We start from the raw sequence: 16,181 nt of genomic DNA on the forward strand, positions 1-16,181 counted from the left end.
TGTTCGGGAAATAACGGAAAAATCAGTTGTCAATTCAGTGTATAAATAATGGACTAAGAATTGTATGAAAAACGTCAGACAGCATTTGACTCAATGATAAATTGTATTTGCTGACAAGGTCATTGTATCGACCATAAAACTTACGAAATGATGACTTTAAACGAGACTACTGATATTCTTATTTCATTAACTTGCTTGTCAAAAATTTACCTCGTTGTAAAAATTGTTCATACGTAGAGTATGCTCTTGTGTATCGAATCAACTGAGATATATATACTCCATATGCAGGTGATGAAGGTATATTGCTGCATAAATAACGGAAGTTGACGAAGAAAAGTTAAAGTCATCACGTTTATCATATAGCTTGGTTGTTAGATTACCATTAAAGTCTTTTTTAAGTAAAATATCCAAGTATGAAACAGATGTGTCAGACTCTGTGGTATCTTTTATCTCAAGCTCACCAGGATATATCGTATCGACATAAGAATGGGAAAAACAATTTTTAATTGACAATACGTCGTTGATATATCTAAATGTCGAGTTGAAAGCCACAGCAAGTGTTTTCTTCTTTTAACGCATAAGATTTTGCACAAATTATGCTTCATATGAATATAAAAATAGATCTGCTAATAACGGAGCGCAATTGGTACTCATGACAATTCCCATAGATTGTTGTAATTTTTGAGTATCCACATCCGATTCACACCACTTCTTGAATATATTGTTGCACAGTAAATCAGATGTAGATACTTTAAAATCCCAAGGAACTTTTGGACAATTTGAAATCACGAGATTTTACCAAAATTAACACTTTAAAAATGTACGACTTTTAAACTTTATACACAACTATTCTCCAGGATACATTAAAGTCCAGGCTTGTCGATATCATTGACAGCTACTTTTTCAATAAAAATGAAACTCGTTAATTTACTTACCTTGTCATTTGCAAAATTATTTTGCTAAAAACATTGTGATTGTACACACAAGTACTTTGAAGATGACATCAAAAAGATGCTCGAGTTTCTAATTGACGATATCTATGTTGATTTCGGAGACCAGGTCTTACAACAATCTATTGGAATTGCCATGGGTACCAATTGCGCCCCGTTATTAACAGACGTATTTTTGTATTCATATGAAGCGAAATTTGTGCAAAATCCCATGCGTGAAAAGAAGAAAACATTTCCCATGGCCTTCAACTCGACATTTAGATATATCGACGACGTATTGTCAATTAATAATGGTAATTTCCATTCTTACATCGCTACGATGTTTCCTGGGGAGCTTGAGATAAAAGATACCACAGAGTCTGGCACAGTTTCATATTTGGATTGAAAATATTTACTTGAAAAAGACGTTAATGGTAATATAACAACCACGCTCTATGATAAGCGTGATGAATGTTATGGCCAAGGTTAAAGTTTTTTCATAAGTACGGAAATCTACAAAGTCAAGTTCAAAAGGTCAAGATTGTTGGTATCCAAGGAAAGGTCTTTCCACAAAGAATACATATGTGAAGTATAAATGCCCTGGTATCTACTGTTCAAAAGATATGGCCAAAGTAAAAGTTTGAATTTTTTATGTAAAAGTGGGTCAAACACCAAGGTCAAGATCAAAACGTCAAATTTGGTGGTACCCAAAGAAAGATCTTGTCACAAGGAATAGATATGTGGAATATGAAAGTCTTAGCTCCACTAAATTAAAAGTTATGGACAGGGTTTAAGTTTTTGCGGACAAACAGACAGATAGACGGACGGAAACAACAAAAATTGTGTACCCCGAAACTTCAATTGTGGGGGCATAAAAAAGTTACCCCTTACAGTGTGAAAAAAATTTCCACAAGAGTTATGTGTAAAATTTACTAGAAAAACAATTTTGGGGGAAAACTTCAGGACCCGATTGTTTGCATTTTTATGGGTGCAATACTTTACTTACTTGTCGCCCGCGTGGCTCATTGATTAGAGCGTCTGCTCTAGAGTCGCGGAGTAAAGAGTTTGTCGTTAAGTCGCTGGTTCGAAATTCCACTGTGGGACGTGGAAACCGGTCCTTCGGAGGAGACCGTAGGTAAGAACCAAGACCCCTTGTCGCAGTAGGTGCTGGCACAAAAAAGATCCTTCACAGCTTAATGGTCCTAAGTGCCAAGATTAGGACAAAATTTGCAGCTCTCCACCGGCAAATGGTTGCGTCTCTATCTGAGTGAATACCAGGGGTAATTCCCGAGAGGGACGTTAAACAACAAACAAACAAAACTTTTACTTACTGCTTGTTTCGGCGGTATGACCATAAGTTACACTCAGATCTGTAGTAGTGGAGGCTAGAAGTGCAAAAAAGAAACAGCAGTTTGTAATTTGTGACTGTTTCTATTATTCCAAGAATCTGTTGAAAAAAAATCATGATTTGGATGACATTAACTACTAAAGATAGACTTTCATTTCAAATTAAATGAACCACAATAATTCCAGAGAAAAACATTCTTCAATAAACTCATTTAAAATGTAAATTTTATTTATTTAATTCTGGTTATATAACGCAGTATTTAATTGGATAAAGAGTGTACTTTTTATTGTATAAATTGGGTAGCCAAAATCACAATGACTTGCGTCAAAAAACGTATCGCTCCGCCTGACGTAAAATTTAAATTTTGTACAATTTGAAGTCAGTTTGAAGGGAAATTAACTTTCTACTTACACTAAATGAATGAAAATTAAATTGTAAGGAATGAATTTAATAGCTACCCAATTTATACGGTATTAACTGGATTAGAACAGTTTACACTTTTTTTATAAACCGCATCGCGGCTTATTAAGAGTAGAGCGCCCCAACTCACTTTATACAGTATAAATTGGGTAGCAATTAAATTTATTCCTTAAATAATTTAATTGTATTTGCTCCACGTCATTCTTTTAATAAAAGATTTCGTTTATATCGTATAACATAAGTTGCCTACGTCACAATGAGTTATGTGAATTCCGCATTACTACGACAGAGATGGGGTAATCGTAACCAGTAATCGTAATCTGCTGTAATCGATAACAGTTTGCCAAATAATCATAAGTAATCAGTAATCATCCATTTTTCCGATTACAAGTAATCGTAATTTAATCGATTACTCTGAAAAAAGTCCTGTAATCATGATTACTTTTTGATTACTTTATGATTACAATTATTTAAAAAAAGTTCATTAAATCACGATTTTTGATGATATTCAGTGATTTTTTTTCAGTGTACAAATCTATTTATAAGCAATAACAATTATTTAACAATCCATGCTTGTCCAGTCAATGTGTAAATTCTAGTAAAAACATCTAATAAGTGGCAGTCCATCACTAATCAAGGCGATCGATTACTTGTGTAACAATTCTCTCTCGAATCCTATTATCCTTAACTATGATTATGTTTAGTTTAATTTATAAATAATAATAATTTTTTTTTTTATTTCTCTCGACAGACAACAAACACAAAAGATATTCACTTGTATGAAAGATAGAAATCAGATGATATAAGATAAATCTCATGCAACTATTTGAAGACATGTACCACCAAACTTTGAATTTTACCTTAAAAATATCAATGATATTTAAAGAAAGGAGAATAAAAACATGCCTTTGTCCTTGAACATTTTGTATAAAAACGAAAAAATAAAACTTAATGTAATCTAAAGTAATCACAAGTAATCATGATTACATAATGGAAAAGAAATCGGATGTAATTGATTACTTTAAAAAAATGTCTGTAATCAGCTTGTAATCGATTACTTTTAAAATCCAAAGTAATTGTAATTTAATCGATTACTTTTGAAAGTAATCGACCCTATCCCTGTACTCCGATCGACGTTACGTTTAAAAAATGCTCAATTGAACGCCATTTTTGGAGGTTAAATTGTCTTCATGTCTACACTGAAACTAAATTATGAGGAATGAAACCAATAAGAACCATATTATATGATATAACATAACTAGGACAGTTTTACGCTTTTTATGAACGGTTTCGCGTTTTATAATGCGTAAACTGCCGAAGTTATGTTATATCGTACAATATAGTTTAAAATAAGTTTCATTCCTAACGTGTTAGTTTTGAGTTTACTATGTTTTTAACATGAAAAGAAGTATAGACGTAGACGTAGTAGTCCCTCTTTTATTCGTTAATATACTCTCATTACTTAAATTCTTTTATCAATATTGAAGAACAAAGTTGCACACCTTGATTATAGTATTTTTGATTTATAGCTATATACAGCATATTTTTAAATGTGTAACACAGACATTAAGTAAAGAATGGGGATAACAGTTAAATGATCAAAATCTGTTAAAATAGAGAAAAAAAAATTAAATATAGGGTTAGAAAAGGTCACACTGTGCAAATTTAGATAGGACATAAATAAACAATAAGAAACATGGATAATTAAACTTAAGTCAAATCAGTATATCAATGAGAAATGCATTGAGAACAAACGTGTTAAATATAAATGCTCAGACATATTAAAAAGATGAATATCTTTTTGAGTAAGATTATAATTTTCTGATAGCTTCTTCACAATATTTGATAAATACCTCCGGAGCAGATTCCGCAGAATTTCCTGCAGTTTTTGGCTCTGAATAATAGGTACAGGTTGTTTGTACACATATCGGTTTGATATTCGTCACAATTAGGTACTTCATCGACACATGGTATTGTTGTTAAAGCTGAAAAGGTAAGTTCAAAAATTTCACAATTTTTAAACATTTAAAAGTAATTTACGAGTACTCTAAGTAACGGTTAGGCTTGAACATTTTGCGTTTGATTTGGAAGGAACATAATGCAATTACAATATATTAAAGAGTGTTTCTGTTTTATTGTCCCTACCTTGACAGTACCCACAATAGGCTCGGCAGTTCTGTTGTGCCCATTGTGCATATATACCTTTTCTATCACAAACAAGAGTAAGGTTATACAGGAGACACTGAATGTCTGGATTGTCCTCACACCCTGCAATTAATATTAAAGAAATCATCAAGTAAGAAAGATATAATATATTCAAGAAGAGGTGTAAATCAAATGTAGATTCTTTAACATTCCAAGAAACTTTTGAACAATTTGAAATCACGAGATTTTACCAAAATTAACGCCTTAAAAATGAACCACTTTTAAACTTTATACACAAATATTCCCCATGTTAAATTAAAGTCCAGGCTTGTCGATATCATTGACAGCTACTTTTTCAATAAAAATGGAACTCGTAAATTTACTTACCTTGTCACTGATCATTTGCGAAATTATATTGCTAAAAACATTCTGATTGTACACACAAGTACTCTGAAGATGACATCAAAAAGATGCTCGAGTTTCTGATTGACAATATCTATGTTGTTTTTAGAGACCAGGTCTTACAACAACCTATTGTCATGGATACCAATTGCGCCCCGTTATTAGCAGACCTACTTTTGCATTCATATGAAGCAAAATTTGTGTAAAATCTCATGCATGAAAAGAAGAAAACATTTCCCGTGGCCTTCAACTCGACATTTAGATAAATTAACGACGTATTGTCAATAAGTAATGGTAATTTTCATTATTATGTCGATAGGATGTTTCCTGGTGAGCTTGAGATAAAAGATACCACAGAGTCTGACACATCTGTTTCATGTTTGGATATTTTATTTGAAAAAGACGTTTATGGTAATATATAAGCTATGATAAGCGTGATTACTAATTTTTCTATCGACAACTTCCCTTACAGCAATAAACCTTCATCACCTGCATACGGAGTTTATATATCTCAGTTGATTTGATACTTAAGAGCATGCTCTACGTATGGACAATTTCTAAACTGAGGTAAATTGACAAGTTGATGAAACAAGAATATCAGCAGACTCTTTTAAAGTCTCATTTCGTAAGTTTTATGGTCGATACAATGACCTTGTCAGCAAATGCAATTTATCATTGAGTCAAATGCTGACTGACGTTTTTCATACTTATTGTTAGTCCGTTACTTATACACAGATTTGACGACGCTATTTCCCGATCATGACTAGGAGCATACGGCGGATGTGACCGGTCGGCAATGGATGCTCACTCCTCCATAGTACATGAGTCCACCTCTGGTATTTTCGAGGTATTAGTGAAAGCCATCATTGCAGAAACAAATGTTTATCAATGAAGGGTAAATTGGACTTCGATAGCCTCTGGTAAGTTTTTTCCCTGTTTATTTTGTCCAAATGTTAAGACTTGAAACCGAAAGTACAATGCAAATGGCGGATTTTATAGGGGTCTTGTCTTTATACATATCATGCTTTCAATAACAGCCTTTCAGTGACCATTCACGTCCAACTTTCCCTTGATTGATAAACATGTATTATTTCTGCAATGATGGCTTTCACAAAGAAGGACAGAATAAAGAAGGTGCGTTTTTCTTTACATACGCACATTTTTTGATACAATTTTTCTAAAAACAAATATATTCTTGTTGAAATATTTGTTTTCAAAAAATATATACCGGTATATTAATAAACTGCAAAAGTTTTATCTTTATACCTCACAGTTTTGAAGTTATTGTAAAAATAATTTTTTGGACAATGTGACCTTTGACGAAACCTTAAATATTTACAGGTCACTTATTTTTCACTCTAAAATATCCCATTGATCTTAATGATTACTAGAGGTACTGTGAGCAATGAGCTCACTAAATGCTACCCCGCCTCCCATATGCATATAATGACAGTGTCCATGTTTTGCTATTGGAAATCCCAAATACGTGTTGAATCGAAAAGTAAAATAGGAGGCGTACAATGGCAATATGTACTAGTAATAAAGATTCTCTGAAAGTTTCATCAAATTTTATTGAGTGGTATGAGAGGAGTTGCGGATAAGAAATGGGTACCCAAAGCGTAACAGACGGACGAACGGACATTCCGATTGCTGTATACCCTCCCGCTTTTCCGGCGGGGGTATAAAAATGTCTTTTCACACCTTTTTGCAAGTCAGTTAAATCTCCTTAGCCACAAGACAGAGCAGAGTTAGAAAAAGAGTTACCCCAACAATGTGAATAAAATTTCCACAAGAGTTACGTGTAACATTTACTAAATAAAACAATTTACCGGAAAATCTTCATGTACCGATTGTTTGCATTTTTATATTATAAGTGAAATACTTTATACTTACTGGTCTTCCGCGTGAGCAGAACGTCTGCTCTAGAGTCGCGGAGTAAAGAGTTTATCTTTACGTCGCAGGTTCGAATTCCTCTGTGGTACGTGGAGACCGGTCCTTCGGATGAAACTGTACGTAAGAACGAAGGTCCGTTGTCGCAGTGGGCGCTGGCACGAAAAAGATCGTTCACTGCTCAACGGTCCTGAGTACCGAGTATAGGTCAAAATTTGCAGCTCTCCGTTGGCAAATGGTGGTGTCTCCATATGCGTGAAAAATTCTCTAGAGGGACGTTAAACAACATACAAACAAACAAAACTTTACTTACTGCTTGTGTTGGCAGTATGACCATTAGTCACACCCAGATCTGTAGTACTGGAGGCTAGAAGTGCAAAAAAGAGACAACAGTTAGTAATATGTGATTGGTTTTATTAATCCAAAAACCTGATGAAAAAAATTATTATTTGGATAACATTAACAACAAAACATTATTTTTTAAGAATCCCTCTGAGACGTTATTCCGTGTTTGACACAGCTGCCAGGAAAAAGTACGTGTTATCTGAAATTATGTTTTTGTATAATGTAATAGTTTTTGCCCCCCCCCCCCACCCCCAAATAGAACCTGTATATTTTCGATTTCTTCCATGGCCAAATATGTAGAAATTCCAATACTCCATAAGAAATATCTGACGTGTGCAAAGTGTTATTTTTCGATGGAAGGAGTCTTTGCGTGCTTGAACCAGGAATATACATACCTAATTCTTGGACTGCACAAAGTACGACGGCAAACAGGAGTATCTTTATCACCATTACAAACTCAAATTTCTGTAGGTAAAAACTTTAACAGTTGTTTTTTTTTAAACTGATGAACAAATGAAATAAAATTTAATTGGTCTTATCGTAAAAATCAAGACAAAATTATAAACTATCTAAGAGTAACAGAATATATCTGGTATTTTATGATTTAAGCATATTTTACATGAAAATTAATTTTACCTGTTTTCTTAACTTACAATTGCAAGAAAACGTTATCTTATCAATTGTGCACATCTTGTATGAAACATGGTAGTGGTCATAGGTCAAAGCAGTTGACTAGATACTAGAAACCTAGTAGTGCTTGAACACATTTTGTTTTTATTTTGTCTTATAAAGGACTTTTATAAAGCAAATGTTCTCGATACGTAAGTATGCTTACTGCCTGTATAAAGAGCATTTTATTATCAGCGCTCATACTTAAACCATACCGTGGGTGGATCCAATTGCATTGGATTGTGGCGTTCAATTTGTTTTACCCTTTTTTATGGTAGGCATATCAGTGCCTGTTTTATAAAATGTTTAACTTTAGGGGGTCAACTTGCATAAAATGATGCCAAAGATTTTTTTTATGCTTTTTACAAGTTTTTCCTAGTCTCTTCCGACCCCCTAACTAATTTGTATTTCTGCTTAGCGTCATAAATAACATCTTTTCACATTCATTTCTGCTGTTGTTTTCTTTTAATTCATCAAAAACTAGTTCAGTTGACTTGGCTTCGGTTTGTAATAATAACGAAGGAACATAAAGAGCATTTTGTTTATCAACACTTGCTATCCTTATACTTCAACCATGCCAGTGCTACATTTAATCCTACCAATTATAATATTTTTGCCTGATCCCAAGGCTTTAAACTGTTGATAAACTTAATTCAAAATTTTTATTTTGACAATCTTGATTTCTAATCTTCATACATGTCTACAGAAATATTGATCGTATAGCATTTACATACAATCAGTATAAAAATTTTTTTATTATGAAAACTTTCTCAAAATACTAATATATACCTTAGCTGTCTTTGAAAATGCTGAAACATTGACACTGAAGTGTTTGTTCATTATTGCTGATGCTTGTAATAATGTTTTTATTAGTTTTATTATTATCATTATAATTTTAATTTAAAAGCATTTATTTGCATTTTTTCGGTGCCAAGAATGCTTTGTACAGCTACTTATTTTTCTCGGTTAACTTTGCCACTTTAACATAATAATGCAATCAATTTTTTGATAGCCCCGTTACCCACCATTGCTTACTTCTTTCCATAATCCTCTGATTTTGAACATATTTTATTGTAATTCAGATTTTAAATTGTCACAGTAAAACATAAGATTTTGAAGTATACATAGTCAATATTAACGAAACTTTACAAATCAATGCATTTGAAGATATAGTAAAGATACAAGAGATTTTATACATTTACATTTTATACATTTCATGTGACGTCACAGTCAGAACTCTTCAAATTGCTCGTGTAGTTTGCTTTCCATACGCAAAGATGTCTGATTATGTGACCAATTGCATGTTATTGAAAATTGAATATCAATTTTATCAGCATTGTTATATAAGGAAAGCAAATGTAAATATTCAATACAAAAATAGCTTCATTTACAAAAACTTCCAGTAATCCCATATGTTTTAAGTTGAAATAAAATACCTTTATGTCAAACACGATCAAATGCTTTTGAAAGATCACAAAAATTATAAACTTTCCATCATCAATAGCTTTTATAAAATTGTCATATGTTTCTTTTAACTAGTATACTGTTTAGTGACCAGGTAAAAAAAAAAACCAGCCTGATATTTATAAAAAAAAAGACTGTTGTCATGAAAATAACACAATTATCCTCTCAACACTAGAACTTTTAACTTATCCTCCATCAATGAATAAAAAGTGTGTAAAACAGTTTGTGGAGTGTTGCCACTTTCGTGACGTTTAATAATTTCTTTGACATTATCAAAAGTATTTTAACAATTACATATAATTTTAACAGTTATAAAATATAAAAATGAAATATTAACTAGTTTTTGTAAATGTAGAAAATCCAAATTTTCTAGTAGTTACAACTAAGACTTAACATAAAAGTCATGAATATAGGTACGAAAACGCTGTATCATAATATTAAAACCATAAAAATGGCGGATGCGGGATAGAAGTAGGTAATTAACAAACTTAAAAAAACGTCCGTCCTCCAAGGCTGTATGTGAGAAAAGAAGCAGAGTGACGCGCTGTTTGACCGGAATTTTATTTGTTAGATTCCGATTAGTCAATCTCTGGACCTATATTTGATGTGATAAAGTATATTCGAACTATTATGAAAATAGATTTACTTTTTACAAGATTAGATATGTGAATTAAAAGAAATTTTTTATTTGTAACACATTGTTACTAATAAAAACAAACAAACAAATAATCGAACAAATAAAAAAGATTGGACTAAAAATAAAAAAGCATTTTAAAATTTTCCAGATCCCTCTTTACTCTAAATCAAAATTTTTTTCGATATAGAGAAAATTATACTGCAATGAGGTTTTGACATTAAACTGATTTTTGTATTTTTTAAATATGAGGTATCTATGTGTACCTCCATCAAAATTGTTTAAATTTTAATATTTTATAAAACAGTCACATATGATTATCCATTCATCATCTACAGGCAGAGTTCATTGATAAAAGGCGAGTTAAGGAATTCCTGCATTGTGACTGTATCATCTGTGAAAGGAAATGAAAATTCAGTGCTTTATAGACTGATGAACAGAACATAAGTATGATGTAAAGTTTGCAAATGATGAATTGGTATTTGTCAGAGAAATAAAAGGAAAAACTCAATATAAGCTCTCGTCCTAAAAACTTTGGATAATTCTTTTCAGATTTATCTCAATAAATACTTTAGACGGTTTCTATATTGGCCTTGATTTTGTTTTAAGTTGGTATGTTTTTTTTTTCCTTTTTTATGTCATTATAAGTCTCAATCACTCAACTGCAGCTGGTTAATTATTATCAATAGTCACTGAGAATGTTTAATACAGTACTTGTAAAAATTTTCAATTATACAAGCAAAATAACTAATAAACCAAATCCTTACCTTTATCAAGATCCATTTTTTCGAAGAGCTCATCCAATTCTACCAGTCCAGTCGCCTCAATCAAGACTGCGATCTCCTCTTCGGTGATTTGCTTGTCTTGGTTCCAGTCAAATGTTGAAAATTCGCACAAATTCAACTGAGACGTCCCCTAGAAATACATGTACATTTTAGATATAATATCAAACAACAAATATCGTTAAAAGCAATAAGAAATAGGTGTTAATGATTTAATTTTTTTAGCTGTTTATTGTCTTATTTTAGGCAAATAACTATCGAATATACCATATAAACTGAGAAAAAAAAAAACCTCAATAGTTGAACGCTTCTTTAAAGATTTAATTATGTCTATGACTTCTTTAGCATCTTTCACTGCCTTTCCCGCACTTTCTATCCTCTCCCCTGGATCTTTTCCCTTTGTATTCAATATTTTAAAGGAAATTTGTAATTATGATCTTTGAAAAAAAGTGAAATATATCATGTTTATGGAGATAACAAACAGTATCAAAGCTCAAAAATCCATTAAACAATACAAATTTGAAGCAGATTAACCACAGACCTCCAAACATCAGAGGTGGAATGAAGTGAGGAGTGAACATCCCTTGTCATCCGGTCACACACGCCGTGTGCTCTTTGTCATGATCGGTAAGTAAAGGAATTATCTGCCGTCCATTCAGTATATAAATATTGTATCGACCATAGAGCTTACAAAATGATGGCTTTAAACGAGACTGCTGATATTTTTGTAAATAACTTACATAGTTTTAGAAATATCTTTCATATTTTTTACATACTTAGAGCATGTATCGCGTATCGAATCACCTGAGAGATATAAACCCCGTATGCAGGTGATGAAGGTATATTGCTGCATAAGTAAGGGAAGTAGACGATTGAAAAGTTAAAGTCATCACGTTTATCATAAAGTTTGGTTGTTAGATTACCATTCATGTCTTAGTCAAGAATAAATGTCTAAATATGAAAGAGATGTGTCAATTGTAGTATCTTTTATTTGAAGCTCATCTGGATAAATCGTATTTGTAAATTTATTTCCTTTTTCACCAGGTTATCAAATATAATCGAACGAGCTTTTAAATACTTTTTTAATAACAAAAAATATTCAGATATGATAAAATATGATTTATCTTTTATATAATAAGAAGTCAAATATGAAATCCATATTTTAAAAAAAATGCTTTGAATTCCCGTTATTAACAACAAATAAATGACAATCTCATAATGCTTTCCCTGTATTTGTTTAATTCTAAAAATATATAAAAAGCATTAACTAAAAATTCCACTTTCAACTAAGTAAAAAAACTTTCAAAAAATATACAAATTCCACTTTCATTCTTCAACCATTTTACCTTTTCAAAAGTGTCTTTGATGTTTTCATGGGCGCTTTTTGCCGTATCGACTACCGCCTTTACTTTTATAACTGTTGGTATGACTTTTCTCCCTATAAATCTTCCTGCTTTTCTAAAGAATTTTCTAATTCGCCTCCATCCCTCAACTTCCTGAGTAAGTAGGCAGGTGATGATCAGAATAACAAGACACCTTCTGAACTGAAATGGAAAAAAATCCGAAAAAGTTTAACAGCAGATTGACGTTCAATAATACTAGTATATAGATAAAACATCGTCTTTTTTCTATTAAAATGTACAAAACTTTTACGAAGCATTAAACACTGTTAACTGTTTTCAATTAACATTATATAATTACAAAGTGTCCTAAAAATCGGTCAATGCATAGCTGTAAATTTACAATTTTAACAAATCAAAATATGTAGCTTAAGGAATTCAATAAATATCTCTATATCAGGATCATTATCGCACCAAGTCCAGTTAAGTACCCGGTTACTCAAGCAACACGCATATTTTGTTGTAATTCACCGTGCTGATTGAATGGTTTTTTTCTTCAGATTTATGGAAACTTTGAATTTTTAATGAAGCAAATTTAATATGAGGAAGCGACAATGCAAAGAACGGAAATATTACTCTAGTTCTGTTGAAAAAAGATGACGGTCTTCAGTTCGTGTTGACGAATTCACATCTCTCTCTACTGCAGTTTTACACAACATAATTTTTATCTTAACTTCACAGATCAATTTTCAAATACGGAGAGAAAAAACAGTATTCAAGCCCAAAATGATAATCTAAAAAGAACATGAACACTCATTATAGAAATGTTTTACTAGCCATTTTCTCGTAGAAGTATATTTCAAATTATCACAATGAAATGTGATATAATCCATGTTTTTATTATGTCTTTGCAGAACATACTGATTATCACAAGTGATCTTAAATAATAAGTCTACTTATTTTCTTCTTAACTTTGGATGTTTATGTACAGGACTTGAAGTTGAGAGCGTTCACTTTATGGAAAAAAGTATCTGACATACGTATATCAGCGACGCCTTATGGGTTAAAAAAGATACCATCCTTTACTTAAGTATTCATAGAGATCGATTTTGTTTTATAATTCACTGGGGTCATGTGAATGGTTTTCCGACTTCACATAATTCGGCACTTTCTTGTACCAGAACTGATGGGCCTGTGCAGCAGGAGAATTTTTAACTGTTATTTCTGAATCAAAATCAATGTAAAGCTTGTGGTCTGTATTGTACAGTGGCCAGACTGGAACCGATTTTTCTTCTGCATCATTGACATTCCTAAAAAGAAAATAATGAAAGGAATGCTGTTAATAATGGAGTACATTGTAATACTAGTAAGCTTTCATGAACCACATTCTGGAAATATCAATGAAGAGGTGATGATTTTTTGTTAAACAAATGAATGAGATGAGGAAGAAAAATAATATTAAGGTGGAAACTGAGTCTGACGTTGAAAAAGAAAAAGACGTAGATGCTTACCCATAACGTGCAAAATTTGCCCAGTAGGTCATCATAGTCCTGGACAGTTCTAAGTCCTCCTGACTTATGCCATCATAGTTCTGTAAACCAAAGAGATACATCAATTCATCTGCATGTACACTTTTCGTGAACCACGTGGGTGAAGGGGGGCCTATATGTACTGGATTAATGTGTGACAGCATATACACTAAGGTGTGTGATATTCCGTTCTTTTCGGAATGGATATTTGCAGTATCAATAGTCGGAGCCGTGAGGAAGAAATCACCGTGTACATCTGTTGTTCGTATACTTTGAGCCGAAAGACCTTTTGATGGATGTACACTGTATTCATCACAAATCAAATTTACAACATCCGGGTTATTTTTAAAATGAGCTTTTACTAGGGATGGGGCAACTATTTTACACAAGACGTCTCTGGACAATCCCTCTGAAACATTGTAATTAAAACGACTTTGAAGCTGAGGACTACTCATTTGAATGAAAAGGAGTGATCCCTCTCCAGAAGTACTCCCTGTCATTAAGTCTAAGGACCGAAAAAAATAATGGTGGTTAGGATAGGCATCTGATAAAAGTTGAACCGGTTCATCCGGAAATAAATTCCCATCTACAACAGGACCGAATCCGAGGGCCATGCTTAATTCTGTATGAGAAGACATTATCTTTTCAAATGTTCCCTGTATTGTTTCTGCAGGGAGTTTTTTCATACAGTTCAAGAAAGATTCTTTATCCTTGCTCGAGGACGTGCATCCTGCAGCGGTACCTACTAATTCAGACATAAAGTAAGAGTTTTCCACCATTAAAGCAGGACTGTTACTAGTACCACTTTGAGAGATGACTCTGTGGAATAACTCACGGTTAGAAGGTATCAAGGACAACAAACTTGTACTCATTCCTCCCGCAGACTCCCCAAATATAGTAACAGAATCGGGATCACCACCAAATGAAAATATGTTTTCTTTCACCCACTGAAGGGCCAGAATTTGATCCATAATACCATAGTTTCCGCCAGCAATAGGATCGTTTAAGGTGAGAAATCCAAATACTCCGAGACGATAATTTAAAGTGACTATAATAACTCTGCCAACTGACGCCAAATTGGAAGCATTATAAAACATGCCTTGTCCGTATAGAAAGGCTCCACCGTGAATCCACACCATAACAGGGAGCCTTTCGTCAGAACTGATGTTACTTGGAATATAAATATTCAAAAATAAACAATCTTCTGACTTTGCTTTATTAGGAACATCAACGAAAAATGCAGAATCACCTTGCATGCATGAACGTCCAAATTCTGTTGCATCTAGAGTACCCTCCCACTTTCCAAAAGGTTGAGGTTTCTGAAATCTTAAGTGTCCAACTGGTGGGATGGCATATGGAATTTTTCGGAATTGGTCCACATATTTGTCATTGGTACCCGGAACAAGTGTTCTCAATCCCTTTATGTCACCATTACGAGTGCTTCTTGCTACTTCGTTATCTTCTTGAATATCTGCTATGATAATGCCTATTCCAATCAGAAAGAAAAAGGTTTTTGTGACCTCCATCCCTAAAATATCAAATCATAACTGTTTACCCTTATCTCCTTAAAATGGATACATGTGTAGCCTGTTTTGACCTGTTGACACTTAACTTCAAGTTATCAATGAATTGCATTTCTCTTATCACTTTAGTGATAATTTATTAATAAATTTTCTTTCAATCGACAAAATCTATACAAACAATAAAGTCACTGTAATCAGATTGAAGAGTTTTATCTAATGTTTCGATTGCACAGCAAGTCTTAAATAGTGAACTTCTTTTATCTATCATGACACACTTCACTGTTTCACATACACCACTATCTGTGTCTAGCAATGAACGTACATGTTTGAACTTTGATTTTTGCTTAAAATGACACAATAACTTATTTAGTTATTTTTACCAGTAATGTGCATGTTTTAATCTGTCCAGCGATGAGACCGTTTTTCCATAAATACTTTGCATAAAATTCTACATATCTAAAGGTAACTTCGTAGAACACAGTAATCGTATGGGTGTGCACTGGTTTAAAAAATATTGAAGGTCAGATCTATTGACTAAAATGATAAGGTAAGATAGGATCCAAGTATGACCCTTTATTGGTAAAAGAATTAAAGCGGAAATAATTTGATTTAATTAAATGAAAAATATTAAGTTTCCTTTAAATAATTTTTAAATATGGTGCATATAAAAGCTTTTTTAAACAGTATGTATTCTGAGAGTTGAATGGATAGGACATTGGGCAATGTCTATAAATAAGATTTCCATACAAAAGATCTTTGAT

The 16,181-nt window shown here is 32.6% G+C and overlaps 2 protein-coding genes across 2 annotated transcripts; both read right to left on the reverse strand.

Moving 5' to 3' along the window:
* Positions 1 to 10,495: 10,495 nt before the first annotated feature.
* Positions 10,496 to 13,261, reverse strand: LOC134256470 (uncharacterized). Its single transcript, XM_062739110.1, has 5 exons — positions 13,202 to 13,261; positions 12,375 to 12,572; positions 11,321 to 11,425; positions 11,014 to 11,161; positions 10,496 to 10,640 (listed from the first exon to the last, which is right to left on the reverse strand). The coding sequence occupies exons 1-5, from the start codon at positions 13,259 to 13,261 to the stop codon at positions 10,579 to 10,581; spliced, it is 573 nt and encodes a 190-aa protein (XP_062595094.1). The 3' UTR covers positions 10,496 to 10,578.
* A 7-nt stretch (positions 13,262 to 13,268) lies between these two features.
* Positions 13,269 to 15,492, reverse strand: LOC134256474 (carboxylesterase 5A-like). Its single transcript, XM_062739115.1, has 2 exons — positions 13,880 to 15,492; positions 13,269 to 13,678 (listed from the first exon to the last, which is right to left on the reverse strand). The coding sequence occupies exons 1-2, from the start codon at positions 15,421 to 15,423 to the stop codon at positions 13,483 to 13,485; spliced, it is 1,740 nt and encodes a 579-aa protein (XP_062595099.1). The 5' UTR covers positions 15,424 to 15,492; the 3' UTR covers positions 13,269 to 13,482.
* Between the last annotated feature and the right edge of the window lie 689 nt (positions 15,493 to 16,181).

The sequence above is a fragment of the Saccostrea cucullata genome, unplaced genomic scaffold, assembly GCF_032062105.1.
Source record: "Saccostrea cucullata isolate Sc308-1 unplaced genomic scaffold, CSIRO_AGI_Scuc_v1 ctg5424, whole genome shotgun sequence".
NCBI lineage: Eukaryota > Metazoa > Mollusca > Bivalvia > Ostreida > Ostreidae > Saccostrea > Saccostrea cuccullata.

Coding starts and splice junctions, on each gene's coding strand:
- LOC134256470 (XM_062739110.1), bottom strand. CDS start 13,261: ATGGATTATATCACATTTCATTGTGATAATTTGAAATATACTTCTACG. Junction 11,162..11,320: donor AGAAGCGTTCAACTATTGAG/GTTTTTTTTTTT, acceptor ATGTATTTCTAG/GGGACGTCTCAGTTGAATTT. Junction 10,641..11,013: donor AAAAATGGATCTTGATAAAG/GTAAGGATTTGG, acceptor TTCCTTTCACAG/ATGATACAGTCACAATGCAG.
- LOC134256474 (XM_062739115.1), bottom strand. CDS start 15,423: ATGGAGGTCACAAAAACCTTTTTCTTTCTGATTGGAATAGGCATTATC. Junction 13,679..13,879: donor GCAAATTTTGCACGTTATGG/GTAAGCATCTAC, acceptor TTTTCTTTTTAG/GAATGTCAATGATGCAGAAG.